Source organism: Onychostoma macrolepis, chromosome 23 (assembly GCF_012432095.1).
Source record: "Onychostoma macrolepis isolate SWU-2019 chromosome 23, ASM1243209v1, whole genome shotgun sequence".
In the NCBI taxonomy this organism is placed as follows: Eukaryota; Metazoa; Chordata; class Actinopteri; order Cypriniformes; family Cyprinidae; genus Onychostoma; species Onychostoma macrolepis.
This window is the reverse complement of record NC_081177.1, coordinates 14,938,599-14,960,789: the sequence shown is the minus strand read 5'-3', so window position 1 is coordinate 14,960,789 and position 22,191 is coordinate 14,938,599. Positions and strand designations below refer to the sequence as shown.

Here is a 22,191-nt window from a genome sequence, read left to right as displayed (position 1 = left end):
CATGTTCCATGAAGATATTTAGTGAATTTCCTACCGTAAATGTATCAAAACTTAACTTAATTTTTGATCAGTAATATGCATAGCTAAGAACTTCATTTAGACAACTTTAAAGGTGATTTTCAAATAGTTGTATCTCGGCCAAATATTGTCAGATCCTAACAAACCATACATCAATGGAAAGCTTATTTATTCAGCTTTCAGATGATGTACAGATGATTTTAGAGTGGCCTTTTATTGTGGCCAGCCTAAGGCACACCTGTGCAATAATAATGCTGTCTAATCAGCATCTTGATATGCCACACCTGTGAGGTGGATGGAGTATCTCGGCAAAGGAGAAGTGCTCACTAACACAGATTTAGACAGATTTGTGAACAATATTTGAGAGAAATAGGCCTTTTGTGTACATAGAAAAAGTCTTAGATCTTTGAGTTCAGCTCATGAAAAATGGGGGCAAAAACAAAAGTGTTGCGTTTATAATTTTGTTCAGTATATCTATAACCTATGACTTTGAGTATTCAAACCAGATGTGACGAGACATTTCTGATCTACATTTAGCGTTATTAATCTGTAGGCTGAGAACATTTAAATATATAAATATATGTATTGTTGTTAGATGGCTAGGTTGAAATTTAAACTTTAAAACTGTTACCTTTCTTTTCTGCACAAGATGAGAACGTTTTGATTATCCATGTTATGTATGTTAGAGAGCGGACAAAATAAATAGAAACAATTAAACTCCAACATGGAGAAGTCTAATGTAACTCATAAGGTTTAATACTGTCCAATAAGACTGAAGAAGAAAAAGAACTAGAAACATTTAAACGACTGAAAGAACAGAATGGAGTAGTTCGATCACGGTTTATCCACGGGCGATGCGGATAATCCGCGGGTCAGATAATAAAAAAATGCATTCTGATTATTTGCGGGTGGATAAAATAAATCATAAATGATGCAAATATTAACACATTTTTTTTAAATACATTTTTCGTCAGGCAGACGATTTCATTTGTGTGTGTTTTCGCCTGATCGGGAAGTTGCAGTGACAGAAACGGTGACGTTCCAGATAAAGTTTGAAAGGAGTTAAGCCTGTGTTAATGCTATTGAGTGGGCTAATATGGCCAAAGAAGATATTTTTGTTTTAAGAATAAATGTTCATTTAAAAGCAGCCCACGATCAACGTATTATGTTACCGTTTCCCCTTATGGCTCTGAGGTTTTGTTCCGTCCTCCACGCTGTGACAACTCACAAAAGACTGTTTTTAGCCAAGCAGCGTGAGGGCCACTTCAGAAACATGACGCGCCGTGGCTGGTATAAACACAAGCACTGACTGCGGCCGCGATCAGCTCTGGTTACTGCGGAACGCGTGCAATGATGCACAGATCAGCTCTAACGTCACTGAATCTGCTGTTAAAAACTTGAAACATCCATTCATTCATCATGCAAAACATACACAACAAATAACGAATTTTTCATTGTTTCTCAAAACATTTTCGCACCGGCAATGACATGACTGCGGCGCCAAATCATTTATGTCCCCACGCATCATGTACGTCCTCACGCATTGACATCATCAAATTGCGATCGGTACGTGAGATCAGCCAAATGTATGAGTACCGATCGAGCCATAAAATGTGATTATCGGCTGATACAGATCTCTGGCCCATCGATTGGAGCATCCCTAATAAGCACATTTTACCCTATAAAATGCTTGACGTCCATGCCAGTGTGAGTGTTCAGTGATCGCAATCCGCTCAGTTGGCTTATTATATAATATAATATAATATAATTTTATTTTATTTTAATTTTTTATAAATAAGAATCTATTTTCTGACTTGTCATGTGTAGTCATTATTAAACTTCACTCCTGTCTGTCACAACACAATTTGAAAGTCAAACCGCTTAATAAATACAAATGTCTACTGATTGTGCGACTGTGCTTAATCATATTGAACTCTCTTAAACAAGGCCGACAACCATATTCCTCTGATGTGGGAATGAAGGAATATCTAATCGTGACATGATCTGAATCCTGTGTGTCAGAAATGAGTTTGGGAAAGCGAGAGGGAGTATGAGTGATGTGCCTGATGTACTCCGGTATGTAGTTTTCACGGGAACTCCTAGCCCTGAGGACACAGGCAAATAAGCTTGTGTTTAAAGCAGCACTTCCTCCTCTCATGGGTTGTTGATGTAGTTGCTTTATGCCCTTTTTTATGTCAACTGTCAGGTCTTCATTAATTTACATTTTATTGCAGTGCAATAGCCCAATTCTAGACTACTGCAACTCCCTTTTTTGTCAATCAACTGAATCATCAGAATCATCGCACGTGAGATATGAAATTTAAACGCCTTTCATTTGTTACCCGACATGCCATTCATGTCATTTTCATTGTATGAATGGAGGGTTTGTGAAGTTTAGGAGGAGTGGTTCATGTCAACTAGTATAACTAGTCTAATGTGAATGTAGCCTGCTTGCTTTTGCACTTCAAATGCCTTCCCTTTTGTGTAGTTAAAGTTTGCATTTGTGTGTGGGGGGGAGAGAGAGGCAGACAGGATCTATTCTTTCAGTTTGCATTTTACTTTGATCTCATCTGCTGATAGTTTTTAGATAAACCAGAGCTGCCAGCTAAACTTGCATTTCAAGATATTTTCCTCAGGATATCTATAAGCAAGCACAAAAGCAAAATGTAAAGACATCTTTCAGTGATGCAAAAACAGAATTGAACTACTTGAACTATTGCACAACTGAAATTTCCTGCCATTTCTCTGTTACGTCCATAATAACAGGAATAAATGGTTAACCTGTCTGTGAGATTCAGAGGAGCATCTTTTTCCACCTCTGAGTGAGTCATGTTATTATTAGCTTGTTGTTTGTAGCAAACTAACCTGATGGATGTGGCCTGCCAGAAGACAGATGGGCATGACAAGAGGAGAGCTGAAGATAATGATGTCACTAGAGAGAAAGAGAGGGAGATTGAGTTTGTGATAGGAGGCTGAAGTAGGTTTAATGGGTCAAAGGGAGCATTGAATCTTGTGAGAAGCCGTGTCAGGTGTTACAGTGTCTGAATAGACCTGGAGAACACAACTAGAAGAACAATGATGATCCACTCACTGTAAACATAAGCTGTAATGCTCCCCATCTGGGCGCAATACTACTGGCTACAATTAATAATCTGTTTTTACTGCATCTGATCCCTTAGCGATGGTCTGTGGTGGTCACTCATGTTCATTCTGTATCTGCTCTACCTCTGAATTATTTAACCCTAAAGGGCCTTTATGCCATCATTCATTATTAATCAATCACAAGCTGCTGTGTTCCTTTTAGGTTTTCAATGGCTAATATTTATTGGCACTTTGTAGATTTGTTATGCACCGGTACCCGTCATGCTTCTGGATGGCTTAATTAATTACTGGATTAGTCAGTTACTTTCCCCTGTGTTTGAGGGCTCTTGTTTAGAATATAGATGGGCTGCTAATCACCTTAATTGATTTATTAATTTTCATAAGTTATTCTAAGTGCCCTTGGCAAAATGCACATTTGAATAGTTTTTAGTGACAGTTGTGAACAGGCACAGATTATTTTTTTTATTTTTTATTTTTCTGTGAAATGCAGGCCCAATGTTATAGACTTTAAACAGTAGCTGAAAGTCCTACCCTCTTTTAATGATGTGTGTTCTAAAATGTACTAGAAATTAAATAAAACTCTTTTTATATATTTTAGTCAGTGTTTTAGTAAATTTATGTACAAGTTAAGAAATAACAAGCTTAAGTTGAGGTTTTCCACTCCAGTTTTTAATCAAGGTCAAAGAACTATGCTTAAGAAGTGGTTTAAGTTATTCTGCCTATTGAAAAATATAGGCTACTGTTCAAAAGTTTGGGAGCAGTACATATTTAACTAAATTAGCCTAATACTAATTTATGAAACAATCTGTTGTTTTCTGTTTTCAGCATAGATCATAGAAATATTTCTTGAACACCAAATCAGAATGATTTATGAAAGATCATATGACATCAAAATAAATACTTTTGACATCAGTAATAATGGCTGCTGAAAATTTAGTGTTGCCATTTTAAAATATACTTAACAGAAAAGTTATTTTAAATTGTAAAAATATTTCAAATATGACTGTTTTTTTGTTTTTTTTTCATTGAATATACAGATGTTTTTCAGAAACAATTAAATATATTTATAATATATTAAACGGTATAATGAAAAATGTGACCCTTACTGCGACTTTGTGTGATGTTTATTAGATGAAGACCTTACTCAATGATGATACCCTGTGTTTTTCTTCTGTAGGATACATCTGAAAATCCCCCCTCACTGAAGGCCATTCACCTAGGAATCAGTCATATCTGAGCCAGCCACAAGAAACTCTATGCAGGAAATGGAGATAAGGAAAGTACGCAGCAAAAACTGAATTAACCTGCAGATATACTAAAAAAAAACAAGCACCCTCTCATACTCCTGTGAACTCGAGCGAACGTGAAAGATTAGAGCAGCAGAAAAGAGTGAGTAATTCTTGTCGCTGACAGCTGGTAACACTGGAAGGAACGGCTGAGGAACTTCATAAGAGGGTGAGAGGGTGATCACAGAGTGAGAGAGACGGGGACTGACAGAGAGCCAGAGTGCAGGAGGGGGCGGCGGAGGAGTGGGAAAGGTCAATCGCCATGGCGACAGACCCGGGAGAGCCCACTGCCACGGAGGAGTCCTCTGGAGAGAAACCTGATGGAGAGAGGGAGGAGGAGAGTGACCAGGGGAACAGGGCTGCCCGGGAGAGAGAGAGGATGCACAGCACTCCGTCTGACTTCCCCTCCTCCCAGACCCAGGAAAGGAGAGCTTGGGGCGCAGGAGGTGGAGGTGGCGGAGTGGAGGACGGTAAAGAAACAGAGGTGCCGGCCAGACCTCTGACCTTCTTCATGCCCTCCTCCCCGGCAGCCCAAGAACCGTGTCGGAAACGGGAGAACAAGCGCTTTTTCCGGAAGAGCGTGGAGATATGTGAAGAAGACGATGAGGTGGAAGAAACCCCCGGCGCCCCTCACAGCGCCCCTCACCTCGAGTTTTGTGCCTCCGACTCTGTTTTCACCAGCGGAGCCCAGCAGTTACCCGCCAGTGCCTCGGCTGCCTTGGGTGAGGATGCCACTCACGGCACGCAGGATCCTGATAAGACCGGCCTTACGGCGCCTACTCTGAAGGGGAAGGAGAGAGATAAAGAACAGGAAGAAGAGGCTGAGATGAAGGCCGTCGCCACTTCACCCAGTGGCCGCTTTTTAAAGTTTGACATTGAGCTTGGCAGAGGAGCGTTCAAAACCGTTTACAAAGGCCTGGACACAGAAACCTGGGTGGAAGTTGCCTGGTGTGAACTGCAGGTGAGACTTATTTACCCAAAAATTAGTTACGGTTAGCATATTAATACAGCTTGAGTGGCAACGATATTGACATTTCATTGCTATAAGGTGGGCCGATAGCGGAGATTAGTATTGGTCGCCTTTCTTGGACAGGAATTTGAGTTGTATCATGTTTTTCAGTCTAAGTGCTTTAGCTCTGCTGGTTTGAATTAGGATGCTGTTACTCAGGAGTTTTCCGAGCTTGTTGGTGAAATCTTAGCCTCTTGTGTTTCTCTTTAGCCTGTTACAGTTGAGTGCAGTGAGAACAGTAGAAAAAAAGAGTTTCAAAGTCAGAGCTCAATAGCTTTATAGATTACACAGAGACTATCCGTGGGAGAGGAGGGTCAAGCCTACTCCCGGCGCAATGAACTGGGCAAACAACAAGGCTCAAAGAGGCTCTCTTGTTGTGAAATGGAATCTTTATGCCTTTGCCACTATGCTGAACCTATTGTTGCCCACTGCAGATTGTATTTTCTAGGAAAAGTCGTCACTGAATAATTGGTTTTGCGACAGGGACCCAACTGTTTCATAATGCGGTTGTAAACCGAGGGCCGAGCATATGTAGATGGGACTGCATTGACCACGTATCACAACAGACCGTATAACATACAATAGCTTAGCCAGCATGCCCTCAGAAATATTTCTGTGTCACGTGTCCTTTTAAATCCTCTCATGAAGCAAAGTCTTTCAGCTCATGCAAAACAGCCAGCTGAGAGGAAAGCCTGTTGCGTTCCAGCACTAAAATGGTGTTCGGTACAATAATTAACCAATAAGGTCCATTTAAGCAGGTTAATACAAGCTATGTAAGAGGCTTAGCGATTCAGATTATTGATTTAAAGGTTGAAATGGCATATAAATCATGGGTCTGATCAAGGGAGATTATTCAGAGAATATAATCATTTACATGGTTCCACCTTATTCAAATTTTTCAATGGATGTTGGCTCTCTAATTCATTCTCTAAACATCTCAGGGTCCCAAATGAAGTACTTTTCTACATATTTTCATAATAAAAAGATATTTAGTCTTGAATTTATAATGATTTATTGATCCAGGGTCTTTCAAATAAATATATTTTTTTTTCTTTCCACTATTAATGTTAGATGTGAAAGCTTATAAATAAACAATAGATTTGTAATCTATTGCTTATAAATAAACAATAGATTACAATATATTTAATAGTAGTACTCTCAATAAAATAAAATAATTTTGATTTAAATTCATGAATTAGTATACTATAAAATGAATATAGATATTTTTATATTTTATATGTAATTATTTACAAAATGTGTAAAAATATGGATAAATATTAATGAATTCAGATTTTTGAACATTTTGAAGTCTCTTTCTGACATTTTCTCTCTGGTGGTCTTTTGGGGTCACCAGACCCCATTTTGAAAACCCCTGCATTGATCATTTTACACAATTTGACATAATTCAGGCCTACCATACAATTTATAATCCTACAAAATTATTAAATTCAGCTATATTGTTGTTGTTTTCAGGCCAGTCATGTTATTGGCCTACATCATTGTCTTTTTGTTCATCAAGGATAGATGTTCCTCCTTCATAATGGCAAATTTGTTGCCAGTAGCAGGATGGAGGCAGAACAAAAACAAAGAATAACAACATGCCAGTGTATTTTTATGCTACTTCTACTAATATTTGTACAAACAGTGGGCTAATAGGGGTGAATTAGATTCAATTCTGCTGTAGATTTGAAAATGGAAGAAAGATGTTGAAAAAAAGGTTATTAACACTCAGTTCTAAACAAACAACAGAAAAACAAGCAAAAGGTACTGCAGTGGAATACAGATCTGTGATGCTCAGTATCACAGTAAAAGAGGAACAATGACAAATGGCACTGAATGAGCAATCTGATATTTGTTCTCAGTTCCCTCTCTTTATCATGTGTGGTTTGTTTGGTTGCTTTATGTTGAAAGGTTGGGAGTCATGTGTTTGGCTTGGAGCTAATCCCACACACACTCAGGGGCCAATTCACTAAACAGTTGCACCGCTTTAGTTTGCAATATTTCAGCATCAATATATCAGCTTATCTGATATAATACTAAAACAATGCGGACAGCATGTGCAAATAGATGCAGTTCATTATATTGAAATACCTAACCTTCCTCAACTTTCTCCTCCTCATGCTGGCAGGTGGGCCAGCCTGGTACTTGTAAGACTGTTGTCTGCCCACAGGGACAGTGATTGTAATATTCACTTTAATCCTTACAGTAATGAACTGTGGTTTAATCTCTTGACTGAGTTTGAGCAGTTGAATCCATAGTTTAGGAGACATTCTCTCAAGCCTCCTTGACCCCATCAGTTCATGCTGCTGCTTAGAGAGTAATGTGATACAGAATTAAACTATCCATCTCCTAAAGAAGAGTCCTGATATGAGCTGTTTGACACAATGTGGTTAGTGGCGTTTCCTAAAAATCTTGGACAAGACGCAGTTCGGAACAGAATGAGAGACTGTGGTTTGTTTTTCCAGTAGTACATTTATACAAGAGATTTCACATTTACAGTGTGCTACTGTACTGTATCTCTCAGTAAGTGTGTTTTCTCTTTGAGTCCATTGTGCAGTTCATTTCGTATATGCATTGTTAAAATGCAAAGTGCTTGATGTTCACTTTAGTTCCTCATTAATGTAATTCATTCGTAATTCACACATTTTTGGTTACTACAGGTTACAGTAAGGAACTGATTTGTCCATGATGTATTTTATGCTGATTTAAATTTGTCCAAGGTAGAATTATCTAGCGACCAGAAGTGTATTTTATTTGTTTTTTATTTTATTTTATTTTTTAAAGCTGTTTATAGCTATAATTGTGAATTTAAAACCTATAGTTTTTGTTTTGATTATATGGAAAACTTTAGTTTCATTTTAATTTAAAAAATGCTAAAATAAATTTACTATAAAATTGTGTGGAGATGAAGTCAAAATCTTACTGACCTGACCAAAACAGTTGAAAAAGTCTTACCTTTGAGCCATGCTATTCATGTCATTCTACCCTGTGCAATATTTGTTTACAAATATTTGCTCATAGGATATCATACTTCTAGTGACATGATCAAAATTATTTGTATGACAATTAATCATAAGCCAAAACTGCATAATAGTGACAGTTGCATTGTCAAGAAAATTCAGGTAAGAACTCTAAACTGTGCGTACAATGCAATCGAAAGTGCTGAAGGAGTGTGTAAGAGGGACTGGGTGATAGATGAGCCAAATAGAGGATTAACATTGCATCAGTCCCAGAGAGAAGCTGAGCGGTTAATGATAACCACACGCACCAATATATGCAGAGATGCCCAAACAAGCTGATCTAATGCACTTACAGGGAATCATAAAATGGATCTGTTATGCCTTTGGACTTTCATGTGAGTAGAGTTTCACTCCTCCTTCTAATCTTCAATTATAAATAAAGATGACTCCAAAGAGCATTATCGCATGAGCAAGAGTGCTGTTCTGAATATCAGTGGCCTCGTGGTTCAGGTAGCCTTGCAGATATTTAGTACAACGGCAGGATTTCCTCTCACTGCTCAAAGCTTTCTGTTATCGCTCTGGGTTTTCCATTTCTCACTCCCCGGTGAGAGAAACCCTGCTCTGAGCAATCCTAGAGTGAAAAAAAACATGCATCTGTCTTTCATAAAACCAGTTCCCCGCCACAGGCAAAATCACACAAATCCGGTTTAATTACAGTTAACGTAAGCACAAAACTGATGATTTGCAATTATCTCTCCTTTTAATGAGCAAAATTACTTCCTGGGTATTCTTCATATTATGAATTCTCATGAAACAATCCTTAATAGCCTAATAAATGATCAGAATTGTACATTGATCTACCCTTCATAACTCCATGCCTAATTGAATCACAAAAAATGACTGTCGGAATTGGTTTTGACTTTTTTTTAATTAGCTTTCTCAACTCAAGAGTGCCATCAAAACATCCTGGTCTAACCCACTCATTATTATAGTGCGTGATGGTTAGAACTATAAAAACGATGCTGTGGAGCTCTGACTGAGACGCTCGTAAGTGATTATAAGAACATGAGACAAGTGAGGTGTGAAGAGTCCCTCTCACAGTAGGCTTGCATATCTGGTAACAACAGCCTGCACGTCTTGCTTTGACATGCTCTTCTCCCAAGGCATTCATGAAAACAATGTTTGAGTTGTTTATGTAAATGAAAGGTAGAAATACATTGTTTTATTAATGAAGCGCTTGTCATTTTCTTCAATGGATGTCCATACATGTAAATAAAGACTTGCTTGGGAGTTCATCGTGTAATGTTTGAACATGGGTTTGGCCTTATTTTGAATAACCTGTTCATATCAGTTGAGGTGAGGTCTGGATTGCTTTCATTTTTATTTCTGATTTGGAGATTCTTCCCTGTTTCTAGTATTCATTTTACTATGAGAAGAACACCTCTCGATGCATGTTACGTAATAATAAAGGACAGCGTAGGTTATTTCAGAACAGTGCTACTCTGCACGACCTCGCTGAGTCCAGACAGATTTGTACTGGGTGCCAGTAAGAGCAGTAGTGAGGGTTAGAAGGCATGTTGTTCTGTTATTTCCGTGACAATTTTGTTCTCTATATGGCCTGGATCCAGATAAAAGCGGACAAGTGCATAACCCTGTAATGTGAATTTGGCTATTTTTGCAACTAAATAAGCCGAGCAGAGCTGGCTAGACAGATATTCTTCCACAGCCTCCAGGTTGTTCGTTGAAGATGTTTCTGTCTGGCCTGCATGTCCTTTAATGACACCTTACCTTTAAAAACTTTAGAAGCTAAAAGTTGTTTGTTATATCATTGCAGGAACAAATGTGGATTTATGTCGTTTACTCTATTGTCACTTATGTGCAACTTATCTGATATCTATTTATTACAATAGCTCATCAAAGTCTCATTTGTTGCATTGAAAAGCCTTATCAAAACCTCATCCCACACACTGGTTTGAATATCAACAATGTATGTTGGCAATGCGCGATATATTGGTATCGTAGTATCACCAAAAAATAAATAAAACGATCGTATAGGAGCAGGGGTTTATTTTGAGTTTTTGAAATTAAATTACAAATGTAAAAAATAAACCATGCATTGTTGAATCATTCACAATCAGAACATCTATTTAGGAAAAAATGGGGTGAATTTCCATTCCATGCCAACTTTAAAAATGCTAATTTAATAACACTTAAAAGTAATCTAGTTATATTTTATGCCTAAATTCACTTAAACTGGTTTTTAATTTGTCTAAATAACTTTAAAAATTATGTATAAAATTGTAATATTGTCAGTTTAATGATTGTCAGGAATAACATGGAAAAAAAAGATCAGCTTGTTAGTATTGGTTTGATATTTAATAACATTGCTTCTCTAGGAACTTTCCCTTGACGTCTGTGAGTAATTATATTTTCTAAATCCTTTTTTTGCTGTTATACGTTTTCATTAAAACATTATTTATTATGTTAAGTCATGATCCTTATGAAACTTTTAGTGAATATATCCTAAACATAATTTTGAGTTTGTCAGTAGGAGTTTCTTTCTTAATGCATTACACTGTGTGAGTGCAGATGCAACTCAGATTTATTATTACACGCTCTACTCCTTGCAGCTCTATACTGGCACGTGAAATACAGTGTTGTTATGCCTTTGTTTTGCGTGTGTGTGGGGCGTACAGTGTTGGAGGGGTGTCCTCTCTGTCCGTGTGATTGAGTATACAGGGTGATCCAGGGAGTTAATTACAGTGGGTGCCTGTCAGGCCTGAACAAAAAGCCTGCACAGACAGCACAACTCGCGCAGAAATGCAACTGGCTGAATGCAAGCAGCCCAAACCAGACCAGTCTGCCCCAGCTCAGCTCCTGCCACAACAAAACACACTCCAGACCTTAGAAAAAATGTTTATTTTTGACATTTTACAAGGAATAAAAATAAAACTGCATTTCTTTTAGTGGTGCAACGGATCACAAAACTCACGGTTCGGATCATACTATGGATTTTGCGTCACGGATCGGATCATTTTACAGATCAGCAAAAAAAAAAAAAAAAAAAAGTTTGCTTTTCATTTATTACTAAAGTGAGCTTTTAAGCACTTCTATACCCCAGCAGAAACTACTAGCTTAACTATTAAAGTCAGTAATAAAACAAGAACAATTGTACAAATTACAAGCATAGATGAACACCCTACAACATAAAATTATAGGCTATATAAAGACAGTAACAGTAGTATTCAGGTGCAGAAATGTAGTAATTAAGTGTAAAACAATATAATTTTTGCTGCATAAGTTAAATACAGATTAATCTTTGTTAAAGCTGTTGTGTTGTTTGATCAGCAGACAGAAGCAGGTATTTCTAGGACTAAAGACTAAATGCATGGACCTAATACTGACACATTCGGTTTCTTTCTCAGCTGGATATGTTAACTTAAGACATGGACATAACCTACTGTGTTTACCAGAATACTTTCCAAAACAGGAATTTTCGCATAACTTTGTGTGTATGTATCCATCCGTTGAGGCGTTGTCTGAAACGCGGTGTCTGAATCCCCCTCTCTCTTTCAATTCAGTTCAGCTTTATTAGCATGACTGTGTAACACAATGTTGCAAAAGCATTAATATATATATATATATATATATATATATATATATATATATATATATATATTACACATTACACAGGTGCTGGTCATATAATTAGAATATCATCAAAAAGTTGATTTATTTCACTAATTCCATTCAAAAAGTGAAACTTGTATATTATATTCATTCATTACACACAGACTGATATATTTCAAATGTTTATTTCTTTTAATTTTGATGATTAGAGCTTACAGCTCATGAAAGTCAAAAATCAGTATCTCAAAATATTAGAATATTTACATTTGAGTTTGAATAAATGACCATCCCTACAGTATAAATTCTGGGTATCTCTTGTTCTTTGAAACCACAATAATGGGGAAGACTGCTGACTTGGCAATGATCCAGAAGACGAACATTGACACCCTCCACAAAGAGGGTAAGTCACAGAAGGTCATTACTGAAAGGTGTGGCTGTTTACAGAGTGCTGTATCAAAGCATATTAAATGCAAAGTTGACTGGAAGGAAGAATTTGGGTAGGAAAAGGTGCACAACAGGGATGACCGCAAGCTTGAGAATACAGTCAAGCAAAGCTGATTCAAACACTTGTGAGAGCTTCACAAAGAGAGAACTGAAGCTGGAGTCAGTGCATCAAGAGTCACCATGCTCAGATGTCTTCAGGAAAAGGGCTACCAAGCCACTTCTGAACCAGAGACAACGTCAGAAGCAGCTTACCTGGGCTGTGGAGAAAAAGAACTGGACTATTGCTCAGTGGTCCAAAGTCCTCTTTTCAGATGACAGTAAATTTTACATTTCATTTGGAAATCAAGGTCCCAGAGTCTGGAGGAAGAGTGGAGAGGCACAGAATCCATGTTGCTTGAAGTCCAGTGTGAAGTTTCCACAGTCTGTGATGATTTTAGCTGCCATGTCATCTGCTGGTGTTGGTCCACTGTGTTTTCTGAAGTCCACAGTCAACGCAGCCATCTACCAGGAAATTTTAGAGCACTTCATGCTTCCTTCTGTTGACAAGCTTTATGGAGATGCTGATTTCATTTTCCAGCAGGACTTGGCACCTGCCCACACTGCCAAAGGTACCAAAAGCTGGTTCAATGACCATAGTGTTACTGTGCTTGATTGGCCAGCAAACTCACCTGACCTGAACCCCATAGAGAATCTATGGGGTATTGTCAAGAGGAAGATGAGAGACACCAGACCCAATAATGCAGATGAGCTGAAGGCCACCATCAGAGCAACCTGGGCTCTCATAACACCTGAGCAGTGCCACAGACTGATCGACTCCATGCCACGCCGCATTGCTGCAGTAATTCAGGCAAAAGGAGCCCCAACTAAGTATTGAGTGCTGTACATGCTCATACTTTTCATTTTCATACTTTTCAGTTGGCCAAGATTTCTAAAAATCCTTTGTATTGGTCTTAAGTACAAGGCTTTCCTGTAGCTCAAATAGTAGAGCATGGCGCTAGCAACGCCGAGATCATGGGTTCGATTCCCAGGGAAAGCAAGAGCTGATAAAATGTAAAAACTGTACCTTGAATGCAAAGTAAGTCGCTTTGGATAAAAGCGTCTGCTAAATGCATAAATGTAAAATGTAAGTAATATTCTAATATTTTGAGATACTGATTTTTGACTTTAATGCGCTGTAAGCTCTAATCGTCAAAATTAAAAGAAATAAACATTTGAAATATATCAGTCTGTGTGTAATGAATGAATATAATATACAAGTTTCACTTTTTGAATGGAATTAGTGAAATAAATCAACTTTTTGATGATATTCTAATTATATGACCAGCACCTGTATGTGTGTGTGTGTGTATGTGTGTATATATGTAACAACAACAACAACAGCAACATAAATAATAATAAATAAAATCCATCTAAATAAATGACAAGATAAAGTCAGTTTAGAGTTAATCATGTTTAACATCTAACATTGTGAATGGTTAATACATATTTTGCAGCTGTGTTATCTTGATGATAGTGATACTGAGAAAATGCCCAGTATCATTTAAGTTCAGTAAATGATGGAATCAGGGCTTCAAATCTGGGGAGAAATGTTTCCCTCACATTGTGATATTTAGGACAAATCAGCAGAAAGTGTTTCTCATTCTCTATTTGCTGTAGATCACAGTGTCTACAGATCCTCTGCTCTTGCTCTGTCCATGTTTGTCTGTCTTCCTCTCTCTATTTCTAAATCATGGTTACTTAATCTGTATTTGTAGAGGATTTGTGGTTCTGTTTGGGGTTGAGTAGCATTGGAGTTTATTTTGTAATAAGTATTTTTAGAGATTCATCATGAGTGTCTTTCAGATTTTTGCCAATTTCTTTAATAATGGCTTTGTGGTTGTAGCTGTAGTCAGTGAGGAGCTGGGTTTTATGGACTAGCTGAAGAGCGAGCGTGTTTAGAGGATGAGATTCTGCTGAGGTTTCATTGGCGAGGAGGGTTTTTATATCGGATTGAATCAGGATCAGATTGATGGAGGTGGTGCCAGAACTGAACACATCTCTACTGGATCTCAATCTTCAGTGGGTATTCAAGCCTAATTCCGCTCTGCAGGCATCACTGGACGTACCTCTATGGACCCCTAAAATGTTTTTGATCATTTCTAGTTGTAGTTTTTCTATGGAAGTTTTATCCCAATTTTTAAAATGTATTATTGGTCCCTTAATCCATATAACTTAATCCATGTTTTAATTGGTAATTTTAATTGGCCAAACCGTGATTTAATGGCATAAAATGCCCTCCGGGCCTTCTCATTCAAGGCCTTCACAGCCAGACTGAAGCCCTCTGATGCAGAGATCTCGATGCCCAGGTAAGTGTAGCTGGTGCTGTGCTCGAGGACTTCTCCTGCATAACTGAACTGGTATCTGCTTCCTTGAGACCTTGTAATAATTTGTATAGTAAACCATCATGCCAAATAGTCGAAAGCTTTTTTAAAATCAACAAAACATGTAAATATTTTTCTTTGTTTGCCTTTTAGATTTTTGTTAATTAGAGTGTGGAGAGAATAGATGTGGTTAGATGTACGTTGTTTTGGTAAAAAGCCAATTTGTGATTTATTTAGGATGTTGCATCTTGTAAGGAATGTCACTATGCGGTTGTTTATTATATTGCAGAAAAGCTTTGCTAGGTTACTGCCCACACAAATACCACGGTAATTACTGGAATCGAATTTATCTCCTTTTTTATATATAGGAGTGATCAGTCCTTCAGACCAGGTCTCAGGGAAGTCACCAGAGGATAAGATCAGATTGAATAATTTTGCCAGAGCTTGAATTATGTAAGGGTTGCTGAGTTTTAGCATTTCATTACATTTATTACATTTACTACATTTACATTTATGCATTTAGCAGACGCTTTTATCCAAAGCGACTTACATTGCATTCAAGTTACAGTTTTTACATTTTATCAGCTCTTTATCAGCTCATTACTGATGTTGTCTTGTCCACATGCCTTCTTTAATTTGAGATTTTTAATGTGCTCTGTTATTTCTGATGTTGTTATAATAATGTCCAATGGGCTTTGGTAATTTTTTATTGTTTCCTTTAAATCTTCTAGTTTTCTCGTTGTTTTTGTTTGGGGCTGGTTGAGGTCTGGTTCAAGTTTTTGGTAAAGAGTTTTAAAGTAAGACCTCCAGATTGTGCCACACTGGATTAATGTGTTTGGTTTGGGTCGATTTCATCAATTTTAGCTTCATAATATTGGTCTCTTTTGTTGCAAATGAGCTTTTTATAATTTTTCAAACAGTTGGAGTATGCGAGCCGTAGCGTCTTATTGGCCGGTTCTTTATGCTTTATGCTTTTTTTTTTTTTTTTTTTCTTTAAGTCGTCGAAGGTGTTTTCTGAGACAATTGCATTCATTATCAAACCACACATTCTTTTTTTTTTTTGTTTATTCTATGTTTGTTTGTTTGTTTAATGTTAGATATAGTGGCCAAAGTTTGAAATATATAATTAAGATTGGATGTTGCTGAGTTTATTCCATTAGTATCTGGAGTGAAATCTGTGGACATAGTCATCCAGCATTTTTAGTATAACAGAGCTGCTCATGTTTTCTTTGAATTTTTCAGCATTAGATTGGTTTTAAAGGGAACAGTTTTTCATGTTTGAGGGGAGGAGTACTGACCCTGTCACATGACTGTTTCAGGAAAAGGACTGTTTGGCAGTCTCTCTCTGTCTCTGTCTCTGTCTCTCTCTCTCTCTCTTTTTTTTTTAGCAATACTGAGTTGTACTGTCTCTCTCCCAGACTAAACTCATTTAATTCAGAGTAATGTACCGTGAGCTTAGCAGAACTTTTCACCCCATCAGTTGTGGTCAAATTTGATGTCAGACATTCAGTGACGACATGTGGCTCTGAGTAAAAGAGAAACTGAGGCAATGGCTCAGTGTGAACGTCTTCATTCTGATGGCAGAGCTCTGAGCCCTCTGTTAGACACAAAGGCCAATTCCATCTGTGCAAAAGGTCAGTGTCCTCAACATTTCAGTAGGATCACGATCAGACATACTACAGTGTGTGTATTCAGGCTAGGCGAATTTTTAAAGGTGCACTCCACTCAGTAATGAATGGTACTTTTGAAAATGTTTAAATCATTTACAGTCACATGATGAGATGAAGACTCCAATCATATCAGTAATGTAATAAAATCTATTTTGCAGAGCAGGCATTGGGGCCGACACGTTAAGATCACCTGACTATCCGACTATCATTCACTTGATCTCTTTCAGACATTTTTGCTCACATTTCCTGAAACCATCTAAAACTATTAGTTCATCTTAAAAAAAAAAAAATATATATATATATATATATAGTAGTATTATTATTTTAAAAATAGAAATAGTTATCCTTTTCTAGAGCTCTGTTTTTAATACAAATGCTTAATGACTCCCTTTCTGCAATTTTTAGTCATTTAAGAAAAAAAGATGAAAATGAGTCACTATCAACAGTTTTTATTCATCATCATCAAACATCAGTCTGTTCAGTTATTTCTGAAATGTGTTTCTTTGAGTAATACATATTAATTTATTTTCTAGCTGTTAGACTAAGGCCCAATCCCAATTCTATTTTATACCCCTTCCCCTTGTCCCTTGAAACAAAGTGTCAAGGGGTAGGGGTGAAAAAATTCCCCTTAGAAATGGGACACCACTACTATCATCTACGTCGATAGTACTACTACGTTGTCTAGCTCCTACAGTAGCACCCCTCAATGTCTATGGCGGTTATCGCCCTGATCAGATATGAAAATATGTTGTGGCACTGTCGTGCAGTCAGTAATGATTTAGGGCTGCATGATAAATCACATGCAATTTGTCATGTGCTTCTCGTCAGTAAAGCCGGTTCTATGATTTAGTAGTAAATCCCCATCACGTGCTTTCAAATGGAGTGGTATTTATATAAGCTACGCAATATCACATTCATAATCAAAGGCAATTCATCTGTGATTATGAACGTGATATTGCATAGCTTATCCGTGAGCTACGGCTCTGTGTTTTAAATGTCGCTCCATCTGAAAGCATGTGATGGAGATTTACTACTAATCACAGAACCGGCTTTACTGATGAGATGCACATGACAGTTGCATGTGATTTATCGTGCAGCCCTAGATTAAACGCTAGCAAACTGTAGCAGTTTTTTTTTTTTTTTGTTATTATTTCTTTGAATAACATGACCGTAAATATGAACACAATTGAATGTAACATAAAACAAATGATTACTTTTCATTAAAATCTTTATTAATGCCAAAAATGCTTACATTTATGGTTCTTTTTGTTCACTTGGGCAGCCATGTTGCCGCTGTAGCCGCTTTATGCTGAGATAATTCTCATACCTCTTCGTTTGAAGTGTGGTCCCGAAAAATCTTAATTTAAAGGGCTATCTGGCCCTTTCTCCTACCAAAAGAGAATCAAGACGCCCCTACCCCATCACCGTAAATGCGCGAAATGTAGGGGTAAAGACTGATTTATACTTCTGTGTCGAATCTACACCATAGCTACGCCGTAGTTTGTGCTACAATATTGTGTAGTACACACAGGTTGCAGCATAGCCTGACGTGTACCTCTCCAAAAATGTTACAGCGTGTCAATTCTGCGCGGACTGCAAGCACTGTGATTGGTCTGCTAGTACCTCTCCCTCCACATGTATTTGAGTTTTGTGTGTTTTGCACTAATATATTTTAATGTTACACCTGCTTATTATTTATTATAAAACATAGCATTATACATCACTTTGTTGTCCGCGACACAATATTTGTGCCGTGGTACAAGTCCTTGTGGAGAATGAAAGAATGCCATCTTCTCCTGTTCCATTTTCATCTCTTTATTTTTATTTATTTTTATTTTTTTTTTGTAGTTTTAAATAAATGATCTGTTCTTTGATATTTATTTGCTGCCGTCACAGCTGATGCTTCTCCAACAAGCTGCTGCTTCTTCGACTTTTGCCGTGGTACTGCGGGTTACACAAGCAACATATCCGTGGACACTGCAGACTAGCGGTTTGCATGTGTACTGCACGTCAACGCGGACAACGACGCAGAAGTATAAATGAAAACCGACGCACCGCTTACGGCGTATGTCCAATGCAGAAGTATAAATCAGGCTTCAGTAGGAGTGAGGGGTAGAATTGTGATTGGGCCTAAGTCTTAATATTATACGTTTGAATAATTTTGTCATGTGATCGGTTGTTTGTAATAGTGCTTTTATTAGCTATTAAAGGATTGCTTACTCAAGCTATCTAAACGTTTCTTGTCATGTTTGTTTTCACTAGTGCACACACACATATACTAAGACAGGCATGTGTCTTCATTGAGCTAGTGGGTATTATGTTGCTTTTGCCATGAAGCTGTATTACAGTGAATGTGTTAGTAATATGAGCTCATCAACCACCCTCCCTTGCCTCTTCATTGCAGTTAAACCCAAAAGGCGTATTGACTAGCAGAATAATAAAAAGATGATAGTCATGATTGCTTTACACATCCACAGGGATCGGAGAATTTGTTTAGATTAGTGAACGTGGATGGCACAGCTAAACTCAATTTAAAAGCCATGATGTACGCATTGTGTACTAATGCATACTACTTATGTTTCATCAGTACACAGGGAATTCAGCAAGCATTCATGTGTAGTGTTTTTGTGGGCTTTTTCGGGCTGAACAGGTGACCGGTCCTGAAGTGTTTCTTTTTGTGGAAAGGGTCAGGCTGGCTTAGGCTTTATGCTGTTTACAGTAGCCTGAGTTACTTAAGCCTCACCTGACAACTGAACAAACACACGGACAAACTCAGCAGATGCAACTTTAACATGGAAACTCAACTTGCATAATGTTTAAAGTGTGGTTGACAGGTTGCCTGACCGGTTTGTTTCTCATTTCAATGTGTGGCGTTGTCTGTGACTAATAAGCCTTAGCTATTGAATGACCCAAACTCATTACCAAGCTTTACCAAGCGCCATGGTCATTGATTTTGCAACCTGGAAGGTTCATGTTCAAATCCTGTATCTGTTATTCCATAAAAGGGAAATTTCAGCCGGATAGCCAGACAATAGTGTGTGAACGCAAACAATGTCCATCTGGTTTTACACGACATAACTAATCACTCACTTTCTTAATTCTCCTCGCCACTGCTGACCCAGGTTGCTGAACATAATGCTTTAAAAGCCAGGACAAGACACTGTCATGAAGAGGCCAACGGAACGGTGAAACTCAGACAGACAGAGGCGCCCTTACAAGACACTAGCTCAGCATTCAGAGTTCACCAGCACACACATGCACAGATACACTCATGTTAGCTTTTAGCCGCATAACACAGAGCTCAGCATGAATTTTCAATGCACCACAAAACAGGAAGCATCTGTCAACACAAAGAAACTTTTTTGTAGTGCTGGAAATGTATGGTCAAAGTTCAAGAATCGGGGTGATGCTTTTAGTGATGTGTGGGTTTGTTTGTAACTGTTATAAGCTTCATGTTGATAGCTTTATGATTCTGAATAGTTGTTGATCAATATGGGTTTTTCAGTGAGACACTATTAAACCTTAAACATTTGGTCCCCCCAATCAAATATATTTGATTTCAACCTTGACTAGGTCTAAACAAATTCTGTGTACGTGCAAGAGGTGGGGGTAAAATCTATTCACTGAATCATCATGCTTTCCTAAACTATTCCGGATCGATCCTCAAATTCATCGGAATTTAAATTAATTATTAATAATTCTGGTTATTGAAAATGCTTACATAGGGCAAAACATTACAGATAAGTGCCTCACTGTGTGCAGCACTACAAAAATGGCATAGAAGGCATATCTGCAGTGGCATTTATACCATGAAAAGTATGCTTGCACTGTACAAACAAGCACACACAGGAGCATTCAACACCACACAGAATCTGCACAGAAAATCCTCTCCAGATTTCCTCTTATTCTGTTTTTATTGGCTGATCAAAGCATACATACTTTAGCATGGTGTTTATGTGGAACCTTCACCGAATTAGCAAGAGACACCTTGATAAATATTTGAATATAACTCATTGTATTGAAATGAAATTGACTGCATATGCTTTAAAAAGTCTGAAGTGAAGATTAGAGTACTGCATTTTTAGCTGAAATCTTAAACTTGAATGTAATAAAAAAATTAAAAATGCAGAGGCTTTTGGTTGGTATTATTATTATTTTTTTTTTTTCTAATTTGAAAGTAGTCTCTTATGCTCACCAAACCCGCATTTATTCGATCAATAACAGCAAGTACAATGTGAAATATTATTATAATTTAAAATAACTGCATTTTGCTTTAATATAATTTGAGATTTAATTTTAAAACATGCAAAATTTTCAGCAGCCATTATTCCAGTCTTCAGTGCCACATGATCTTTCAGCCCCAAATCTGTTCATATGATTTGATGTTTAAGAAACATTTCTTATAATTATCAGTGTTTGAAAGCACTTGTGCTGCTTAATATTTTTGTGTGAACCATGAGAATTTTATTTTATTTTTTTGATAAGATTTATTTTAGAAATATTTTGTAACATTTCTTTTGACCGTCACTTTTGATGTATTTGCTCAATAAACATGCATTTCTTTCAAACAAGAAATCTTACTAACTCCAAACTTTTGAATGGTAATGCATGCGAAGAATTTTGTGAATGACTGGCGTTTAGATTACGCAGTGCATTTGTCAGTTCTGTGGGCAGGTTGATCATGGGTCTACACATAACTTACTGGCATAGAAAGGAGGAAAAGAAAACAAGAGGCCTCAGCTTCCACAGAATACTTCCTCTAACACCTAGTTAGTTGATGCCTTAAAAGAGAAGGGGGAACAGAGAGAGGATGACATTAGGGCTGGGCGGTATATCGAGTTTGTACGATATATCGATATAATCTTTATAAGCAATACCGTTAATATCGATATAAGTAGTTTGATATGAGCGCATCTGAAAAAATATCTAGGGAGGACACAGACTGAACTGCTGCGGAGAAAGTGCATAATACAATTTGTTCTACATGTATCAGGCTTTATATGAAGGGCTTTAATCGTAATATATAGTATAGTAGCCTATAGTTTATAGTTTCAGTTTAAAGCGGCTCTGACAGAAAGGCTGCGTGTGCCGCTGACAGAGACGTGTTGTTTTCTTTAATGCATAACTTACATTTCACAGGTATATTCTCCATCTGTAAATGTTAGAAAGCCATGGAAATATTTCCATTTTGCAGTCAGTAGTGCGTGAGCTTTTGCTTTAAGATTCTCTGCTAAACTTCACAGACCATTTAGAACGAGCGCCGCCATGCGCGTGCACGCCAAACAGACGGAGCGCAATAACTCTGACTAAAATATACATTTTGCTGAAATATTTGTAGTTGGAAAATAAATGTGACGTAGAATTTTAAACCGCCAAGTAAGTGTATTTGTATGATAGCACTAACTGTAAAGTGTAATGGGGTAATCAAAATAGCCTTTTTACTCAATTAGTCTGTGCTTTTTAATTATTTTCAATTTTAGTTTAGTAAATTTAACTTTCTGCTTTAAAAGCATTATTTTTGTTTTTAGATTGCAATGTTACAATGTTAGAGTGTAACGTGATTTTAACCCTTTTTGCACGTAATATATGCCTTCATGCTTACATTCACTTTATTTGTTTAATCCAAATACAAAATACCGAGTTGTATACCGCACATCAGCCAAAAAATACCGAGATATGAATTTTTGCTCATATCGCCCAGCCCTAGATGGC

General features: G+C 37.4%; 1 protein-coding gene across 8 annotated transcripts in view; it reads left to right on the top strand.

The window, feature by feature from the left end:
- Positions 1-22,191, top strand: part of si:dkey-151g10.3 (serine/threonine-protein kinase WNK3) — a 65,447-nt gene that overhangs the window by 12,005 nt on the left and 31,251 nt on the right. For all 8 annotated transcript variants that reach the window (XM_058764390.1, XM_058764386.1, XM_058764389.1 and 5 more), the window contains one exon: positions 4,298-5,367. In XM_058764390.1, the coding sequence (XP_058620373.1) occupies positions 4,669-5,367 (699 nt within the window). In that variant the 5' untranslated portion in view covers positions 4,298-4,668. The remainder of the gene's footprint in view (positions 1-4,297; positions 5,368-22,191) is intronic.